Source organism: Saimiri boliviensis, chromosome 2 (assembly GCF_048565385.1).
Source record: "Saimiri boliviensis isolate mSaiBol1 chromosome 2, mSaiBol1.pri, whole genome shotgun sequence".
NCBI lineage: Eukaryota > Metazoa > Chordata > Mammalia > Primates > Cebidae > Saimiri > Saimiri boliviensis.
Genome location: NC_133450.1, coordinates 238201269 through 238222581, shown reverse-complemented (window position 1 = coordinate 238222581; position 21313 = coordinate 238201269). Strand labels below are relative to the sequence as shown.

The following is a 21313-nucleotide window of genomic DNA, read 5'->3' as shown; positions in this document are numbered from 1 at the left end:
ATAGTTCGTAAGATGACAGCTTCCTGAAGCCTCAGCCTCCCTGGCTCAATCTATCCTCCCACTTCAGCCTCCTGAACAGCTGACGACAAGCTCACAGCATCACTCTGGGCTTACTTCACTTGCTGTAGACAAAGGTCCTCGCTGTGATGCCCAGGCTGGTCTCAAACGCCTTGCCTCAAGCAATCTGCCTACCTTGGCCTCCCAAAATGTTGCTACAGATGTGAGCCACCACACCTGGCCTAGAAACATCTTACTTGCAGAAGGTTCTGTGGAAAGTAAAAAAGTTCCTGTTTAAAGTTTCCTTTCTTGTTAAAAAATAAGTGTGCTAATAACTCTTCGTGAAGCCCTATCATATGTAGCTGTTAAACATGCCGTGCTTACAGGCATGCAGTACATTTTAGGTCCTTGTACTTTAACCAGAATATCTGTGCTGGATGTGTTCACAGGCATGTCCCAGATCCCCATTGCTTTTACCTGTTTAAAAAAGTTTTAAGTTATTAGCCAATCGAGTTTTAGTTTAAATTGTGAGATTTGGCTCCAGCCAGCAGAGATCAGACACAGCAGTAAGGATGACCCCAGATGCTAAGGAATAAATATGTCTGCTCTCCTATGTTCATTTCACTCTTGTGGCAAGATGGCTAGCAAGCGTAAGCTCCCTGCAGTTCAGGAAGTAAAAACGGTGCTGCTGAAAGATCCTTTGTCTCAGTGCTGATTTTTCTTTGCAGCACTGAGCATCTGCTTCCAACAGGTTCTCAAATGGCTAATCACAGATTTTTGGCATACTTAAATTAGTTCAAAAACCTAAAACCTATTCTTTTAAATCATCGATTTAAATGTATTGATGTGAGTAAGCATCACCCACCAAACAAGGAAACAACACAGATGGTGAAGCTCAGGTACCTTTTTATTCACCCATCCTTGTTAGATCACTTGCTAGACGCTGATGACAAGCTCTGTCATTTTACAAACTGTATGACGGTCAACTACAAACTACAACAATTAAATATTCCGGGGGCCAGGCACCATGGCTTGTGCCTGTAAACGCAGCACTTTGGGAGGCCAAGGCGGGCAGACCACTTGAGGTCAGGAGTTCAAAACCAGCCTGGCCAACATGGTGAAACCCTGTCTCTACTAAACACACACACACACACACACACACACACACACACACACACACAGACACACGTAGCTGGGTGTGGTGGTGGGTGCCTGTAATCCCAACTACTTGGGAGGCTGAGGCAGGAGAATTGCTTGAACCTGGAGGCAGAGGTTGCAGTGAACTGAGATTGTACCACTGCATTCCAGCCTCGGTGAGTGAGACTCTGTCTGAAAAAAAAAAAAACCCAAATTTCCACTATTTTACCTTCACTGTCTAATTTCAGCACCAGGATAGTGAAATTTCAGTCTTCTTCATCATCCATTTTGCTAATATAATGTATAAGATAGATACATTCTACAACAAAACTTTACAGCAGCTAATATAAATAGCAGCATTCAGTTTATTCCAGTTCTGAAATTAGTTCACCAAGGAAAAAAAAGAATCAAATACAATGTAAAGAATAACTGAAAATCCAGAAATACCATATTCTCAGACATTGTCTTACCAGTAATCATGATTTCAAATTTTATGCTATTACTTGAATACATTTTGCTATTTTGGAATTAAAAGAAAACTTTTATTATTCTGATACCATGAGTTAGTTGTTCGCCAACTACTTTTTCTTAAAGGTCAGTGAATTGTGAAAGGCATATTTCATAGAAAATATAAAATATCTTGTGTTGCACTTTCAAATTTTAGAGTTAGAATTATACTATTTAACTACTTTCTATGCTAGGTAATGTCACAAACTAGTTTAAAATAGTTACATATAACATATAAACATTCATGAAACATAGCTTATACGTATAACTAACACCTATGGGTGTGGAAAAAATACCATTCTCTCCCAGTATCATATGCAGTAAAAGAAATGCTTACTAACCCATTTACAAGGGCACATTAGCATTCTTTTTGCTATTGGCTCAGGCTCTTTTTAATGAATGCCCACAATTACTAAGTGATACTGTGGCAAACTGTACTCTTCCAAGACTCCACAGAGACCATCAGCATCACATTTTATTCATAATTCCAAAGACCATAAAAAAAGTACGTTGTAGGAAAATATAACTTTCAGCAAAAGCCACTTTTTCTGATGCTGCCAACCTGTGCATCAGCTATTCTTGGAGGCACAGCTAGTTAGACACTACACCATTCCTTCAGATGATGTAATCTTTTTTTTTTTTTTTTTTTTTTTTTGAGACAGAGTCTCGCTCTGTCACCAGGCGCCAGGCTGGAGTGCATTGGCATGATCTCGGCTCACTGCAACCTTCGCCTCCCAGGTTCAAGCAATTCTCCTGCCTCAGCCTCCCGAGTAGCTGGGACTACAGGCGCTCACCACCAAGCCCAGCTAATTTTTGTATTTTTAGTAGAGACGGGGTTTCACCATGTTGGCCAAGATGGTCTCAATCTCTTGACCTCGTGATCCGCCCGCCTCGGCCTCCCAAAGTGCTGGGATTACAGGCTTGAGCCACTGTGCCCGGCGCAGATGATGTAATCTTAAGGAATTTAGTAGCTATGTGATTTACTAATATAAGACAGTATTTACCAACATGACCAGACAAACTGAAAAGGCCTTCTCACCTGCTCCTGCAGTCTTCCTGGAATTCAGACACGCAGTGTAACAAACAGGTGTTCAAAGTTCTGCTGTCACTTCAAAGAGAATAATCACAACAATCAATGCAAAGGATAATGTACTAGAAACTGAGAAAATCTCAACCTAAGGTATGAAAATGCTCAAATAAAAATACTACTGCATTCTAATCACATAGCAACTAAAAGAACCACTGCACAAATAGTGATGAGGCTTTATGACAGCAAAAACAAACGAAGCCGGGAAAACACACCAACCATTAAGAAATAAGGACAAAGAAGGTGTTGAGGGAAAGAGGCACAGAAAAAAAGCTTATCCCTGAAAGAAAATCTCTTGACTAAAAAAATCTGTTCTAAATACATAATTTAAACATTTCTATTATAACACACTGCCCATTTGGGAGATCTACAAAAACATTTCCTTGAAAAATTACCGTGCCTTCAACTATATTTTTAAAAAGCCTTGACACTTGGAAAAGACTATAAAAATTAGAATAGCTTGTCTCGCTATTTATTTAGAAATATTCTATTTAAAAGTCGGCCAACAATAGGAACTTCACAATTGCACAACAGAGAAAGCAAACGCATAATGTTCAGTGGCCATGGCGTGTTTCCCCAGCTACTAGAACATTCTGTGACTTACACCATCTACCCGGAACCATTCACCACATCTCCTCCATTCACGCAGTGGCTCAAATAAAGTTCCTGTGTTCACCCCACCATAAACCTCGGCAACTCACATATCACAGTAGTTGTTACCATTTGTTAACAGAAAAAAAGAATGCGTCTTCATATGTAAGCTGCATTTCTTGTAGGCACAAATAGCCTCTTTTGCCAGGCTGGAGTGCAGTGGCACGATCTCGGCTCACCGCAACCTCCGTCTCCCAGACTCAAGCGATTCCTCTGCCTCAGCCTCCTGAGTCGCGGGGACTACAGGTGCGCGCCACCACCACGCCCAACTCATTTTTTTGTATTTTAGTAGAAACGGGGTTTCACCATGTTGGCCAGGATGGTCTCAATATCCTGACCTCATGATCTGCCCGCCTCGGCCTCCCAAAGTGCTGGGATTACAGGCGTGAGCCACCGTGCCCGGCCGCCTCTTTCTTTTAATTTGCATATCTACACCACCGATGTTTAATCATTCATATATTTGGATTAAGAGCGACTTACTGTATCTGTTACCACGTTCCATTCTTTCCTCATGTCTTCCACTCTTGTTTTTCTTCCTCTTGTTTCAGTTAAGCACTTTACGTGAGTTTGCTTTTTCTCTTTTTCGGGGCTGGGGCGGTGGGCACAGGTTCTATAGTCCAATTATTAGTTCTCAGTCTTATGAGTCTCTGGGCTGTGATCTTCACATGTGATTCTCATTCCCCGGCCCTGCTTAGCCGGGGCAGGATGGCTCCGGGCAGCTGGAGTCGGGTGTTTCCTTTCCTCCAGATCAATTAGGCTCTGGTTAGGTAGTTTCTCCTGAGGGGAGGCCTTGTTAAGAACAGAGTGTTCTGGCAGAATGGTGGCGCGTGCCTGTAATCCCAGCTACTCAGGAGGCTGAGGCAGGAGAACTGTTTGAACCCACGAGGTGGAGGCTGCCATGAGCCAAGATCGCGTCACTACACTCCAGCCTGGGTAATAGAGCAAGACTCCGTCTCAAAAAAAAAACAAAAAAAAAGCATTCTGTCACATTTAAAAATAATTATCTTTTCCTTCCCCATGCTGGAGGTACAAGGGATTTTTCTCCAATATTTACCGTGAGAACTTGGTACAGATCTAGCAGGTAAAATGCACAGAAGCATGTGCAACCCCCATGACCAGGCCCCCTGAAGTCTTCAACTCTCCGATTTGTCCACGTTGAGCCTCCAGCAATCTATCAATTACAGTGTAGGGTTCCTTGCACCCACACTGGTTCCTGCCGAGGTTTCTACTCTTGGGCTTCTGCTCCACTACATACAATGCATTCAACCCTCTAGAGCCCTTGCAGGAAATCATGAACACTGTTCCTACTTGGCGCGTGTGGACACATAAATCCAAGTCACACTCCTGCGCCTGCAGAAGCAAAGGATTCCTGTGATCAAGCGTTTGACCCCAAATCGAATGCTAGTTTCTGACCCCAAAGCTTTCAGAAACAAGCACCCTTGTCTCCTCTGCCTTCGTTCATCTCAAGTCTACCATGCCATAAACAGGGTATGCATCGCTGGGTGGCAGTGAGCCCTTCAGTAACCTCTACCCTGGGCTGAAAGCCATTCGTTCCCATTTTATAGATGCACTGCACATATATTATAATAAAAGTGGAAGCAGATTCAAGGAAATGAAGTTTCTGCTAAGTCACACAGCTTGAATCCAATCTTTTGAAGATAGGCTGTACCCTGCATTCTTCATGACACTTCATACCACAAGGCCAGCAAAATACAAGACCCTGAGCAGGTCAAATTCCAGTGGCAGAAACAAGACGCACCTCCAGAAAACAGTAAAGACGCTGTATCGAGGATGAAGACGATACTGCAAGAGGTCAGAGGGAGGCCAGATGCCCAGAGCTCCGAAAACCTGACCAGAACCTTTAGAGACAGGTAGGAGATTCATACACAGAAAAGACAGGACATGCTCAGGCAGTCCTACTTGCTCCGAGTTCAGCTCATCCTAACAAAGACAACGATATGGTTTGGCTATGTCCCCACACAAATCTCATCTTGAATTGTAGCTCCCATAATTCCCACGTGTCATGGTAGGGATCTGGTGGGAGGTCACTGAATGTCTTTCCTGTGCTGTTCTTGTGATAGTGAGTAAGTCTCACAAGATCTGATGGTTCCCCTGCACATGCTGTCTGGCCTGCTGCCATGCAAGACATGACTTTGCTCCTCCTTTGCCTTGCACCATGATTGTGAGGGCTTTCCAGCCACGTGGAACACACTCAGTCAATTAAACCTCCTTCCTTATACGTTACCCAGTCTCGGGTATGTCTTTATTAGCAGGATGAGAAGAGACTAATACAGACCACTTGCCAAATTAGATGGGCAACTCGCATTCTTCTCAATCCCTCCCTGCCGGAGGAACAAGCACCTCAAATGAGACGTGTCACGGTCACCACCCACGTCCCCAGGTCAGCACCTCGACCTGGTTTCCACATCTCCATCACTAGCACTGAACTGCTGGACTCATAAGGCTGACGTCTTGTGCTTTTTGTCTTATTTCTTAATGTGTTTCAGAGTTCAGAAAGAACATTTCTTACTAACATGAAAACGGTACCGTACAGACACTTCGATCTTGCTGACACGAGTCACATTTTACAACAAAATGCACATGTCTTAGAATTCCAGTGTGTGAGGGCTGCCAAGACCGTCTAGCAGTTCTCAAACTGCAGTGTGCTAAAGACTGACTGAGATGCTTATTTGAAATGCAAATTTGGGGGCCCCAACCCAGAGTCTTATTCAATGGGTACTCAATATACTATCTTGCTAGAAATCAATGTAAAACTTTGAATATTCAATTGCAACTCTTTACTTCATTTTAGAGTCTTAGCATTGCACATACAGCAAATAAACATTTATTAATTTTATACTTCTCTGCATACACAGTGAATAAACATTTATTAATGTTATATGTCTCTGCCATAAACAGGGAGTGCATCCTTGGGTGGCAGTGAGCCCTTCGGTAACCTCTGCCCTGGGTCAACAGACATCCATTCCCATTTTACAGATGGACGGGGGACAGAGAGGAAAGATCACCTGCTTCAGGTGACACACCAGGTAAGAACTGACACAGAAACTGACAGCTACATCTCTTAGACTTCTTACATCAGAGCAGATGTAACATCAGCCAGCCTGGTTAGCCACCATGTGAGCAGAGTTCACACTAAGGAAAAGGAGACACTGACTTAAAGGAAAGACACTTTCTCTTTCTTTCTTTTTTTTAAAATATAAGACAGTTTAAAGGGAGGGGAGGAGCACAAATTTAAAATTTTCTTGATCAGATTTTTATTTTTTATTTTGGAGATGGAAGTTCGCTATGTCACCCAGGCCTGAGTGCAGTGGCATGATCTTGGCTCACTGCAGCCTCTGCCTCCTGGGTTCAAGTGATTCTCCTGCCTCAGCCTACAGAGGAGCTGGGACTACAGGCACGTGCCACCACGTCTGGCTAGTTTTTATGTTTTCAGTAGAAACAGGGTTTCACCATGTTGGCCAAGCTGGTCTTGAACTCTTGACCTCAAGTGATCTGCCCGCCTCTGCCTCCCAGAGTGCTGGGATTACAGGCATGAGCCACCACACTCAGCCTCTTTGATCAGATTTTAACCAACTACGTATTTGTGACTACTCAGGGACATTTACTCAGGGACACACAGTGTTTGGAATACTCCTCTAAGGAAACAGTTCCAGCCTGGGTCTAGGCAGCTTTCCACGGTTTTGCTTGGGCAAACAGTGTTATTTCAAAAGCGTCCTGTGAGCTGCAGAGTTTAGGAGAAGGAGAGGAAATTGGGAGTTCCCTTGACCCAGGAGCCAGGAGATTAATGCTTTTGGGGGGCGGCAGGGGATTGCTGTGGTGTGTGTGAGTGGCACCACACGGGACAAACGCCCCCATGTCTTGGTCATCACACAAACCAGTTCTTGTCAAACTCCTCCCCAGAAAAGTTTCCTGCAGCTCCAGGCCATGGGGCTGGGATGGCGCAGATTTTAAATCGTGGAAACGTCAAAGAACACACCTACTCTTCCTCTTTCTTCTCTGTCCAAGGAGCCCCCGTCTGACAACAGCTTGACCATCACCTACCTGCGGCAAACTACATCCTTGAGCGAAACACCTGCGGGGCCGGCAGGCCACAAGGCAGCTTCCCCGGGTCGCTACCCGCCAGGAGGGACCCAGCCACCTGCCACCACTCACTTTGTCGTCCCTCCGCTGCTCTCGTCGTTGTCGGAAGATGACGATGTAGAAGAGCCAGGGAAGTAGGCGGAATCCACGTGGTTGGGGCTGCCGCTCTGGGCCGGGTTGATGGGCGAGGACCGCTCATACAAGGGCGTGTGTTTCCCTTCGTGAGGAATGTTGCTGTAGCTGTTCTGCTCCGTCAGATTCTTCCCGCTCGTGTCCAAGGTGAGAGCTGCTGGCTCAGAGAGGCTGTACGGGTATGGACCCTGGCCCGGGGCACCCCCTGGGCTGGGCACCTGTGGGGCCTGAAGGGAAGGGCACAGGTCACATGCGCACGTGGCAGGCGGGACCCGACTCGGGCCCAGGCTGACGTTTCCTGACTCATTTTATGTCAACAAACACTGGCATCTATTTCACATATCAATTCAAGAGGTTAGGGACTTATTTTAGCATTTGTCAAAATCTAATGCACGCACCGTGTCTGAGGCCCGCCACCCCACCCGACGCAGGGAACGCCTTACCACGGGCTTGGCTTGCAGAGAGCTCTGCGGAATGTTGAGCATCTGAGGAGGAACGTGCGGCGGCACCATCCCAGGCATTCCAAACGGACCGGGTCTGGCTGCTTCACCAACACAGAGAGAAAAGAATCACACAGCTGTGAACAGAACGCGTTTCCCAGGGATCCTGGGGGCCAGCGCGTGGCGCCAGGGGTCTCACCCTCACCTGGCTCAGACATCGACACCACCATGGGTCCCACTTCTCAAAAATCATTACAAATTGCTATTTTACAGTGAAGAAAACTTAAAGTTTATGATGTTCAATTTGATGGATTGGGGCTGGGATGGTAACTTTCCAGATTTCTCAGTGAACTTGTGGTTAGTGGTTCTGCTCTCGTGCACCTCCCGAGGGTCTCTGTCTCCGACTTGGTGGGCATTCTCTGTAACTCAGTCTCCCTGCTCACAGCTGCTCCTGGCCTGTGGTTTCCATGAAACCAGAAGTCCTGGCAGGCATAAAAGGAACCAAGTCTGGACGAAACAGCTTCCTTTACTTTTGCCAAGCAAGAAGATTATTCTATTTAAAGTACGTTGATACCACCATTAGGTTCTTAGCTAACTAGTGAGTTTTTGAATACCTTTTAAATAAAAGGTAATTGCTTTCCGTTGTTCAGCAATTAGGTTATACACTTCAACACATCTTACAAGATGAGTGATTTGCGATTCTGTGCTCCCTTAAAAAATAATTTCATAGAGAACCGATCCAAGATGGCCGATTAGGAGCAGCTCAGGATTGCAGCTCCCAGCGAAAGCACAGAGGGTGAGTGGACGCCTCATTCCCAGATGGATTTTTATGGCCCACAGACCAGGAGAGTCCCAGGCAGAGGAATCCCACGGGTCGCCAGCGCGGCTGTTTTGGCCCACAGGGCAGGTCTCTGCACAAAGTACACGGGTTGGGGCACCGTTTTAGCTGCCGATTGGAGCTCCTGGGAGACAGAGTTGCCCATTCAACTGATAAAAAGGGGACTGAAAAAGAGAGCCAGGCCAGGAGATTCCCGGGCAAAAAAGCACCACGAATGTCCGTGAGGCTCTTTCAGCTGGCGCGGTGGGTCGCCACACGGGAAATCACACAGATCTGGTGTCTTTTCAACAGGCGACGGGAATGCCTGGGAGACAGAATCGCCCATTCAACTGATAAAAACGGGAAACAAAAAAAATAGCTGGGCATGGTGGTGCGTGCCTGTAATCCCAGCTACTCAGGAGGCTGAGGCAGGAGAATTGCCTGAACCCAGGAGGCGGAGGTTGCGGTGAGCCGAGATCGCGCCATTGCACTCCAGCCTGGGTAACAAGAGCGAAACTCCGTCTCAAAAAAAAAAAAAAAAAAAAAACGGGAAACAGGGAGCCAGGCCAGGAGATTCCCTGGCAAAAAAGCGCGCCGAGTCTCTAGCGGCTGTTTCAGCCAGCGCAGTGGGGCTACGCACAAGAAATCACACAAATCCAGGCGCCATTTCAACTGGTGACAGAGTCACCAACCTGGGAGACAGAGTCACCCGTTCAACTGAAAAAAATAATAATAATAATAATTTAATAAACCTGTCCCAATGTGTGCTGGCATGTGCTAGTCATCATTCCCACACTAACCTGCAAAAGCGAAGAAATCTGCTAGGGGATGGAAAGCCACATGGAGAAACTGAAGCAGGATGAGAAGCCAGCCTGAAGCTGGGATGGAGGCAGGGCCTGGAAGCCTCCACACTCAGCACTGCATCTGGCCTCACAGGGTCTAAGGTCAGGAAGGGAGCTCAGGGGCCATGTCAGCCAACAGAAGTGAACGAGCGCATAGATGACGCCCTTAAAGGGCTATTTCATGCAAATCAAAACCACATTGAGATACCATCTCACACCAGTTAGAATGGCGATCATTAAAAAATCTGGAAACAACAGATGCTGGAGAGGATGCGGAGAAATAGGAACACTTTTACACTGTTGGTGGGAGTGTAAATTAGCTCAACCATTGTGGAAGACAGTGTGGCAATTCCTCAAGGACCTAGAAATAGAAATCCCATTTGACCCAGCAATCCCATTACTGGGTATATATCCAAAGGATTATAAATCATTCTACTACAAGGACACGTGCACACGAATGCTCATTGCAGCACTGTTTACAATAGCAAAGACCTGGAACCAACCCAAATGCCCAACGATGATAGACTGGACAGGGAAAATGTGGTACATATACACCATGGAATATTATGCAGCCATCAAAAACGATGAGTTCACGTCCTTTGTAGGGACATGGATGAACCTGGAAACCATCATTCTCAGCAAACTGACACAAGAGCAGAAAATCAAACACCATATATTTTCACTCATAGGTGGGTGTTGAACAATGAGAACACATGGACACAGGGAGGGGAGCACTACACACTGGGGTCCATTGGGGGGAAATGGGGGAGGGATGGGGGGGTGGGGAGGTGGGAAGAGATAGCATGGGGAGAAATGACAGATACAGGCAAGGGGACAGAAGACAGAAAACCACACTGCCATGTGTGTACCTATGCAACAATCTTGCATGTTCTTCACATGTACCCCAAAACCTAAAATGCAATAAAAAAGGGCTATTTCAGACACAGCACAAGACCCACAGTAACAAGCACTGAGCTTGGCCCAATTGTCAACAGCACTTTGAATCACCACCAGCAGGAAACAAGAGGGCTTGGGACATGGACCCCGAGGAGCTGTACTCCCGCTTGGAATCCTTAGGTGCTGAGCACCTATGATGTGTCAGGCTGAGGCCTGGGCCTGAGGATGCAAGGAGCCTTGAGGCAGTGTTGGTAAGAGGCACACTTCTAAAGACACAGAGAAAACAGAAAACTTGTGTGAGACACAACAGATCCGCCAGGGCCTTGGACAGCTGCACCACCTCTCACTTGGGTTTGTTTTAAATGTGGAAGAAAATCAAGCCTGGAGCTTCCTGACCCCAATTTCCCTCTTCTCCATGCTTTTCATCTGAACACTAGGTGATATGGTTATGCTTCATGTCCCCACCCAAATCTCATCTTGAATTATAATCTTCATAGTTCCCGCAATCCCCATGTATCAGGGAGAGACCAGGTGGAGGTTACGGGATCATGGGGATGGTTTCCCCATGCCGTCCTTGTGATAGCGAGTGAGTTCTCACAAGATCTGATGTTTTCTAAAGGGGCTCTTCCCTCTTTGCTCGGCATTTCTCCTTCACACCACCTTGTGAAGAAAGTGCCTTGCTTCTCCTTTGCTTTCACCAGGATTGTAAGTTTCCTGAGGCCTTCCCAGCCATGCGGAACTGTGAGTCAGTTAAACCTCTTTCCTTTATAAATTACACAGGCTCAGGAAAGTTTTTTATAGCAGTATGAAAATGGACTGATACAGTAAATTGGTACTGAAGAGAGTGGGGTATGGCTATAAAGATATCCAAAAATGTGGAAGCAACTTTAGAACTGGGTAACAGGCAGAGGCTCAAACTGTCTGGAGGTCTCAGAAGAAGACAGGAAAATGAGGGAAACTTGGAACTTCCTGGAGACTTGTTGAAAGACTTTGAACAAAATGCTGATAGTGATATGGACAATGAAGTCCAGGATGAGATGGTCTCAGATAGAGGTGAGAAACTTGTTGGGAACTGGAGTGAAGGTGATTCTTGCTGTGCTTTAACAAAAAGACTGGTGACATTTTGCACCTGCTCTAGAGATCTGTGGAACTTCGAACTTGAGAGAAATGATTTAGAGTATCAGGTGGAAGAAATTTCTAAGCAGCAAAGCATTCAAGATGTAACTTGGATGCTCTTAAAAGCATTAAGTTTTATGCATTCACGAAGAGATGATTTGGAATTGGGACTTATGTTTAAAAGGAATGCAGGCATAAAGGTTTAGAAAATTTGCAGCCTGATGATGGGACAGAAAAGAAAAACCCATTTGCTGAGGAGAAATTCAAGGTGGCAGCAGAAATTTGCATAAATAACGAGAAGCAACATGTTAATCACCAAGATGATGGGGAAAATGTCTCCAGGCATGCCAGAGGTCTTCAAGGCAGCCACTCCCATCACAAGCCCTGAGGCCTAGGAGGAAAAAATGGTTTTATAGGATGGGTCCAGGGCCTTACTGCTTTGTGCAGTCTTGGGACTTGGTGTGCTGCATCCCAGCTGTGGTTAAAAGAGGCCAAAAGTATATAGCTCAAGCCTCAGGCCATTGCTTCGGAGGGTGAAAACCCCAAGCCTCGGTGGCTTCCACATGGTGTTGGGCCTGTGGGTGCACTGAAGTCAAAAACTGAGGTTTGGAAACCTCCACCCGGACTTCAGAGGATGTATGGAAAGGCCTGGATGTCCAGGCAGTAGTTTGCTGCAGGGGTAGAGCCCTCATGCAGAACCTCTGCTAGGGCAGTGCAGAAGGGAACCGTGGGGTCAGAGCCCCCACACAGAGTCCCCGCTGGGGCACTGTATATTGGAGCTGTGAGAAGAGGGCCACAGTCCTACAAATCCCCAAATGGTAGAGCCACTGACTGCTTGCACCATGCCCCTGGAAAAGCCACAGACACTCAACACCAGCCTGTGAAAGCAGTCAGGAGAGAGGTTGTACCCTGCAAAGCCACAGAGGTGGAGCATACCAAGGCCATGGGAGCCCACCTCTTCTATCAGCGTGACCTGAATGTGAGACATGGAGTCAAATGACATCATTTTGGAGCTTTAAGATTTGAAGTCCCCACTGGATTTTGGAGTTGCATGGGGCCTATAGCCCCTGGGTTTTGGCCAATTTCTCCCATTTGGAATGCGTGTATTTCCCCAACTAATCGATCAAGTTAGTTGATTCTAGGAAGTAACTAACTTGCTTTTGATTTTGTAGGTACACAGGCAGAGGTGGATTGTCTTGTCTCAGATGAGACTTTGGACTTGGACCTTTGAGTTAATGCTGGAATGAATTAAGACTTTGGGGGACTATTGTGAAGGCATGATTGGTTTTGAAAATATGAAAGGGACATGAGATTTGGGAGGGGCAGGGATGGAATGATATGGTTAGGCTTTTGTCCCTACCCAAATTTCATCTTGAAAATAATCCCCATGATCCACAGGTGTCAAGGCAGAGACCAGGTGGAGGTAATTGGATCATAGGGGGAAGTTTTTCCCATGCTGTTCTCATGACAAGGAGTGAGTTCTCACAAGATCTGATGGTTTTATAAGGGGCTCTTCCTCCTTTTCTGGGCACCTCTCCTTGCTGCAGCCTCGTGAAGAGGGTGCCTTGCTTCCCCTTCGCCTTCTGCCATGATTGTAAGTTTCCTGAGGCCTCCCCAGTCATGATGAACTGTGAGTCAATTAAATCTCTTTCCTTTATAAATTACCCAGACTCGGGCAGTTCTTTACAGCAGTATGAAAATGGATGAATATACAAGTCAAGGAGAACACAATCCACAAACCACCTCTCACACTGCCTATCTGCCAAAATAGGTAAGAACAGAAAAATTCCCCAAACCTTTGCTCTCATTCCCTGAAAGCAAACATCCATGGCTGCATTCACAAGAGGCTTCCTAAGCTGATACTGGGTGTGGTGGACCAGCAGTGCATATGTCCTGGGTCCAGCCGTCTGAGAGCCAAGCATGGCCCACAGAGGCTGCGAGTGAAGCATAGATCATTGGTTGTTGTTGACTGCCCCTAGAGAAGGACCAGGAACCTTACAGACTAAATCCCATGTGCAGTTCCTGCCTTCCAAGGGCCCTCAGCTCACAAACTCTAAAACACCACAGCCCTTTGATCCTGGCTCACACCAAGAAAAAACCCGGGCACAGCGTCCACCTTGGTACCAAACAAAGACAATTGCAGTATGAGAAGCTGCGAATAATGAGCCTGTCATGTATGTAGTCACAGGCACGTCACACTTGCACGAAACACACACACATAGACACACGTGCAATGACTGAACAGTAAGTCCACAGATCCACGCCTCTAAGGGATGTGTGTACACAGACAAACACTCACCTCATGCACGGGGGCAGATACACAGGAGTGCAAACACACCCTCACACTTGTGTGCACGGCACACACAAAGGCATGGCACAGACAACACAAGGAGGCGTTCCTAATCAAAAAATAACAGTACGTCAGCTAGATCTGCACCTCCACGTGTGTGACCAAAGTCACTATTATTTGTAAAAATTGTTCACAGGTGATTGGGATAGGCAGGTTTGACCCAAAGAATATTTTTAAATCTATTCAAGCTCTAACAGTATAGTTTAAGTCAGTGTTAAACGTCTAGTGTATAAAGTCTTGTGGGTGACCTGACACACCTAACTTTAGAATAATAAAAATGAAAGACTAAACTCATGTAGCAGCCATATTCCATTGAAGATGATTGTTTTTGTTTTTCTACTTTTGGCCATTACATCCTAAAATCTTCCTTGAAAGCACAAACTTTATTTTAAAGCAAACAAACTACATTACAGTATAAAACTAACGAATTTCAAGGAAAGGATATTTCCTAAAATCACATTCCAGTCATTGACCTCAAATAACCTTCTGTGAATCCACAGAGCAAGTCACTGTTCTGTCGAGGCAGTCCAATAAGTGAATCCATTTGTCTGCATTTTCTGAAGGCTGCAGAAGCACCTCCTCACCCAGGGTCCGCCTCTGCGGATTGCAGGCCTTCGTCTAAACCGGTGCCCAGGTGCAGCTGAGCAGAGCCACTGTGTGTCCCCTCTACGACAAGAGGCATCTTTCTCAGAAGGGACACGGGGCTCCCGAGTGGGGATCACACCACCAGGTTCTCACGCGCTTCCTTTCACACTTACTAAAGAGGTGGGCTTTCGTCAAAAAAAAGTACGCAGACTGAAGACAAGGAGTAAAAGAAGAAAAGGTGAAAACAATTTACTATATTTCAAAATATTTCATAACTTTAAAAATGATTTTTAAATAGTAAAAAGTTATTTCAGAAGGATGAGAAAAAAAAACATCCACTGCAGTCCCTCGGCTGTGTGAGCTCCATTTTTACAGCTCAGTTACCTACGTCCTCAAAGGACTCACTTACTCCTGTAAGAAGCTATGTGGCTTTTGCTCTGTATTAAAATAAGATAAAATTCTTAAAGGAAAGGAATGGTGTTAAACTGGAACCTCTTCTCAGAATTACAGTCAGCCTTACCCCAGGCCCCATTCCTAGCCCAACCTAACAAATGTTCCTCTATTACTTGGCATATTATTCTGAAACGTTATGTTAAACTAAACAAAAAAGAATAACAAATAAGTCACAAAAAAAAAAAGAAAGAAAGAAAACGGGCCAGGTTTGGTGGCTCATGCCTGTAATCCAGCACTTTCGGAGGCTGAGGCGGGTGAATCACTTGAGGTCAGCTGTTCAAGGTTATCAGGGTAGCCAACATGGCAAAACCCCGTCTCTACTAAAATTACAAAAATTATCCGGGCATAGTGGCAGGCGCCTGTAACCCCAGCTACCTGAGAGGCAGAGGCTGAAAATTGCTTGAACCCAGGAGGCAGAGGTTACAGTGAGTAGAGATTGTACCACTGCACTCCGGCCTGGGTAACAGAGTCAGACGCCATCAAAAACAAACAAAAACAACAACAAAAAAAAACTATATGGGTAGGTATTGTATGATTTTCAAGCATTACCCAAAAAATACAGCTTTGAAAATGTTGAGTTCAAGATTAAATAAATCAATATAATACCAACCACCTTTAGTTTTCATCGCTTGCAAACATAGACAAGGCAAAATTTTCCAATCATTTTAAGCATATGTAAATGCACATATGTACTAAATAACAATAGTCTACAGAAGATAAGAAGGTATACAAAGGAAACTCTCATGTGACCTGTTCGCATTACACTACAGATCCAGTCAGTGTCCAGAGAGGCAGGGTGGGGCCTGGAGCACAGTGGGAGGGCATGACGTCTGGCCATCCTGCCGGGAGAGGAGGCCCAGCAGAGCTGGTCAGGCTGTCCGAGCCGGGACTGAGACCAGGTGCAAAGTGGGTGCCCAGGGAGGCAAAGGATGGAAGAGCAACTCCCAGGAGCTAAGAGCCCGGGGGCAGCCGATGCCGGCCCAGAGCCTGTGGTGCTGGCCAGACCCCATGGACGAGCCAGAGGCTGGTGCTCAGAAGAGGGGGCCTGGTGACAGAAGGAGACAAACCCTGAGGGATCATCAGCTTGCAGAAGGCTAAGTGCAAGGCCCTTGAGAACTAAGATTATGACCTACGTGAACAGGCATATTCTGTGTGACACGTGAAAGAATTCAGAACAGCAGGAAAAATTAAACCAGGGAAGCCAATTTCAAGTCAATAGAAACAAGAACTTTCTAGGAACGAGAGCAGTTCAACAATGGGAAGGGCTGCTTTACTGACTGCTTGATTGCTCATACAAGAACATTCTACAGCAGAGAGCTGGGCTGAACTTCTAGAAGCGTTCCTTGCTCTCCAAATCGTTTCCATCCCTGAATGTGGATAGCAAGAGGGCAGACATCATGAGATACAGCATCATTCAAATCCACCCCGTCCCGAGTCTCAAGTAGCAAGTTTCACCTAAACGTATTCAGTTCCTGGGTTCAATTAATCAGTTTGAACAGAATGCTTGTACTGACTGAGCAAAGTTCAAGAAAGCAGAAAAGGAACATTACATCTCACTAAAGCTGGTTACGGTGGCTCACGCTTACAATCTCGACACTGGGAGGCTGGGGCAGCAGTTCAGACCAGCCCGGGCAACGCAGCAACATCCTGTCTCACAAAAACAACAACAAAAAAACAAAGACCCCAAATCCCATTTAGCCACCGAAATGAGTTTTGTAAGTCTATGATGAAATAAGATCAATTGGTTTCTGTCCATTTGTAGATTTTGGAAAAGCACAACGTAAAAGAAAACTCTACCAGGTCTCTATTTTGAGGTCACTGCAAACTGAACTGACATTCCTCACTTGTTACCAAATATTGAAATGCCATGAGCAAACCCAACGTCAATAAACCTAAATGCATCCACTTTGGGAAGACACACGCTGCAGTCTTTTAAATCAGACAGTAGCTCAAAGGAGGGTACCGGTTCTTCCAAAACATCTGATTTTTAAGTTCAAAATAAAAATGACCTTCCAAAACAGGCACACTATCCAGACAGTCTGTGTCACTTCCTATACCATACTAACTACCACGAACTCACTGAAAACGGAGCGAAAGCCGATTTTCTACTTGGGAATTCTAGACTGGAAGGGCAAGATGAGTGGCCTTACTCAACGGGAGTAATGCCCTGACTTCCTCCTGGTGCCCTGTATTCCGTCAGCCTCCGGGGCTTAACATCAACGTCATCTGCGTTGGCTTTAAAGATAAAAACTGGCTGGGCTAGATGCCTCATGCCTATAATCCCAGCACATTGGGAGGCTGAGATTGGCAGATCACTTGAGGTCGGCAGTTAGAGACTGGCCTGATCAACATGCTGAAACCCTGTCTCTACTAAATACACAAAAATTAGCTGGGTGTGGTGGTGCATGCCTGTCATCCCAGCTACTCAGGAGGCTGAGGCAGGAGAATCACTTGAACCCAGGAAACGGAGGCTGTAGTGAGCCAACATCTCACCACTGCACTCCAGCCTGGGCGACAGAGTGAGGCTCTGTCTCAAACAATACCAACAAAACTGATAAAGATGAACAAGGACACATCTCCAAAAGAGCAAGCACAGAACGGCATGTTCAATACAGTGTTCAACTCAAAAGCAAAGCAATGCTATTAATTATCCCATTGGTATGAGGTAAAAAAAACATAAAAACATGTTTAGGGCCAGGCGCCATGGTTCACACCTGTAATCCTAGCACTTCGGGAGGCTGAGGCAGGCGGATCATGAGGTCAGGAAATTGAGACCATCCTGGCCAACATGGTGAAAACCTGTCTCTACTAAAATTTTACAAAAAATTAGCCAGGCGTAGTGGCACACACTTGTAGTCCCAGCTACTCGGGAAGCTGAGGTAAGAGAATCTCTTGAATCTGGGAGGCGGTGGTTGCAGTGAGCCAAGATTGTGCCACTGAGCTCCAGTCTGGCGACAGAGCGAGACTCCATCTCAAACAAACAAAAAACATGTTCGGGGGGCTGCATGTGACTTTTAGAAAAGCCTGATGTCCAAAACCTAAAATGCAATAAAAAAAAAAAAAGAAAGAAAAAAGAAAGGCCTGATGCATACCTTTTTTTTTTTTTAATAAACGAATGATCTCAAGCACAGGTTGCCATTTGTGTAACCTCAAGTCCTGAAGCAGGTACGCCACCACTCATTCTACTGTTCCTTCTATTTTTTGTTACGTTAACCGGTTTTCATAACAACCACAAAAAAATTTCAGTGAAAACCTAGGAAAGGGCGAGTGTAGGAAGCAAAACTATAGGACAAAGTAAGGATTTCGTGCAACACATTTTTAAGGAATGTCAAAAATTTAAAGTTATTAGTAAAAATACACCAAAAGTACAATATTGAATACCTGGTGAAAATAATTTTTTTTTAATTTTGATTTTGATTTTAAGTTCTGGGTTACATGTGCAGGACATACACGTTTGTTACATAGGTAAACGTGTTCCATGGTGGTTTGCTGCACCTATCAACCATCACCTAGGTGTTAAACCCAGCATCCCTTAGCTGTTTTTCCTGATGCTCTCCATTCCCTCACTTCAACCCTTGACAGGCCCCAGGGTGTCTTGTTCCCCTCCCTGTGTCCACGAGTTCTCACAGTTCAGCTCGCACTTAAGTGAGAGCATGAGGTGTTTGGTTTTCTGTTCCTGTGTTAGTTTGGTGAGGATAATGGCTTCCAGCTCCAGCCATGTCCCTGCAAAGGCCATGATCTCATTCCTTTATTTTTTTTGGAGACAGGATCTTGCTCTGTTGCCCAGGCTGGAGTGTACTGGTGCAATCTTGGCTCACTGCAACCTCCACCTCTGAGGTTCAAATGATTCTCATGCCTGAGCCTCCCGAGTAGCTGGGATTATGGGTGTGCATCACCATGCCAGGCTAATTTTTGTATAATATTTTTAGCAGAGATGGGGTTTCACCATGTTGGCCAGGCTGGTCTCAAACTCCTGGCCTCAAGTGATCCTCCCACCTTGCCCTCCCAAAGTGCGGGGATTGCAGGCCACCTGACTTGATGTCATTCCTTTTTATAGCTGCTGTATATGTATTCCATTTTCTTTATCCAGTCTATCACTGCTGGGCATTTGGGTTGAAAAGTCATTATAATAGCAAAAAACTAAACATATTCTTGATGCCGACAGCAGGGCCATGGCTAAATATGGCATCTCTACGCTGCAGAGTATCAGACCATGGCAGGAGAAAATAAGAAAGTCATCACCAGCTTCTACAATGGGCCCCACTTACAGGTCATAGCCCCCAGGCTTGGTCAGTCCCCAACCCCCCTGAGGCTGTTCTTCCCGCCTGCTGAGCCCACTCCTTTGCAGGAGGCCCCAGGGGCCCCACTCCTGCCCTGACCACAACAGGACAGGAGGGCTACCAGGTGGGTCCAGCCGACCAGCTGTCAGCCAGGCCCAGCCTGGGGCAGTGTGGGGGCCACGTGGTGTCTCACGTTTTCGCTCTTTCGGCCCTGGAGGACCTGCCTCCATCCTTTGGCCCCTTTGCTAGAGCACTCAGCTGTCTCTGGCTGTATGACTGCAGAAAATCACGTTTCAAGGTAATACATCTGTACGATTTTACGGTGAATGAGTATTTAAACCTCTTTGGATTACCGCACGGTCCACGCTGATCCCAGAAGCGTTTACTTACCCACGTCGTGTGGCAGCCGCAGCGACCGAGGCTGACTGGCCGTGGCATAATGCCCGCTTGCTCTGCTACATCCCAGAACGGATCCTCAGGGCTCCGGGGCTGGAAGATGCTCGGGAGGAGGCCGCGGCGGCGACGGGCTGGAGAGGAGGCCTCGGCGTGGGGGTCGGGCGGCGCCGGAGACCCGGGGGCGGAGGCGGCGGCCAAGGCAGGGGCGGGCTGCGCCCATCGCGGGCTCCGGGCGGCGCGAGCGAGGCACCCCGCGCCCGCCCCCGTCCCGCCTCGGGCCACCCCCGAGCCACGGAGGGAAGGCGGCCGGCCACGCGCGCCTCTGGGCTGGGAATCCCGCCCCTTCCCCCCGCCGCGGGGCCGGGGGCCGCGAGGGGCGCGAGGAGGGAACCGGCGTTTGCGGGGCCGCCTCCTCCGGGCTGCAGCCTGCAGGCAGCGCCTCCCCAGCAGCGCGCGCGGCGCCCCCGGCCGGGCTCGCGCCTCCCAGCGGCCGCCTCGTTGGAAAACGCGGCCTTTCCCACGCGCTTCCCGCGGTTCCGCCCGCGCCGCGCCGGGTCCCGCGTCCCTCTGCTCGCCCTCTGCTCTCGGCGTCCCACCGCCCCCTTCCCTGCGCGGCGGCTTCCTCTGGGCGCCCACCCCGGGTCCCCGCCTGCCTCCAGCAGCACCCCTTTCCGATGTCACTTCCCACCGTGAAGTGCTGCGTTGAAACTGACGCTTCCCGTCCGCACCCCGAGTCTACTGATGGGGGTCCATCAGCAGTACAGACCGGCAGGCTTTATGTGCTAGGTCGGCTTTTAAAAAATATACTTTAAGCTTGACAGCCTTAAAAAAATTGTATTATCAAAGATAGAGTTTGAAAATGACACTGAAATAATGTTTAAGATGAAAGCCGAGGCCGGCTGCGGCGGCTCACGCCTGTGATCCCAGCACGTCGGGAGGCCGAGGCGGCCGGATCACCTGAGGTCAGGAGTGCAAGACCAGCTTCTATGGCCAACATCGTGAAACCTCGTCTCTACTAAAAGCACAAAAATTAATTGAGCATAGCGGCACCTGCCTGTAGTCCCAGCTACTTGGGAGGCTAAGGCAGGAGAATTGCTTGAACTGGGAGGTGGAGGCTGCAGTGAGCCGAGATCGCGCCACTGCAGTCCAGCCTGCGCGACATAGCAAGACTCCGTCTGAAAAAAAAAAGAAAAGAAAAGAAAAGAAAGGAAAGAAAAGAAAAACAAAGAAAGAAGCAAAAGGCTCAGCAACTGTTGGAAATATTTATTCACTTTTTCAAAAGCGCATGGCCTCTCATGTCATAGTTAGCAGATGTAGGACCTTTGCCCATCTTATTTGGCAAAAATGCTTCTTAAGGATTTCATAGCAGCCCAAATTCAACAGCGTTCAAGTTTTTCTAAAAACAATTAGAAAATTAAAAAAAAAGAAGAGACATTATATGAATAACTAGGAAGGTGTTTCGATAAAGTCATTGTTAAAGAGCTTTTAAAATAGGCTCCACATGTTAATGTATTAAAAGGGGCCG

General features: G+C 46.8%; 1 protein-coding gene across 2 annotated transcripts; it reads right to left on the bottom strand.

The window, feature by feature from the left end:
- Positions 1-1481: 1481 nt before the first annotated feature.
- Positions 1482-20238, bottom strand: LOC141583799 (putative uncharacterized protein FAM120A2P). Of its 2 annotated transcripts, XR_012516695.1 has the most exons (5): positions 19783-20238; positions 8056-8156; positions 7553-7839; positions 3860-4308; positions 1482-2749 (listed from the first exon to the last, which is right to left on the bottom strand). XR_012516695.1 is itself a non-coding variant. In XM_074395577.1 (3 exons), the coding sequence occupies exons 2-3, from the start codon at positions 8131-8133 to the stop codon at positions 7549-7551; spliced, it is 369 nt and encodes a 122-aa protein (XP_074251678.1). In that variant the 5' UTR covers positions 8134-8156; positions 19783-20232. The 2 variants fall into 2 exon arrangements, 1 of the variants encoding a protein (XP_074251678.1); XM_074395577.1 differs by lacking the exons at positions 1482-2749; positions 3860-4308 and having other exon boundaries at positions 7549-7839; positions 19783-20232.
- Between the last annotated feature and the right edge of the window lie 1075 nt (positions 20239-21313).

Bases quoted from the DNA above. Each gene is read 5' to 3' on its own strand.
- LOC141583799 (XM_074395577.1), bottom strand. From the start codon at position 8,133: ATGCCTGGGATGGTGCCGCCGCACGTTCCTCCTCAGATGCTCAACATT. The intron at 7,840-8,055 runs GTAAGGCGTTCC...CCTTCCCTTCAG, and splicing joins CTCTGCAAGCCAAGCCCGTG to GCCCCACAGGTGCCCAGCCC.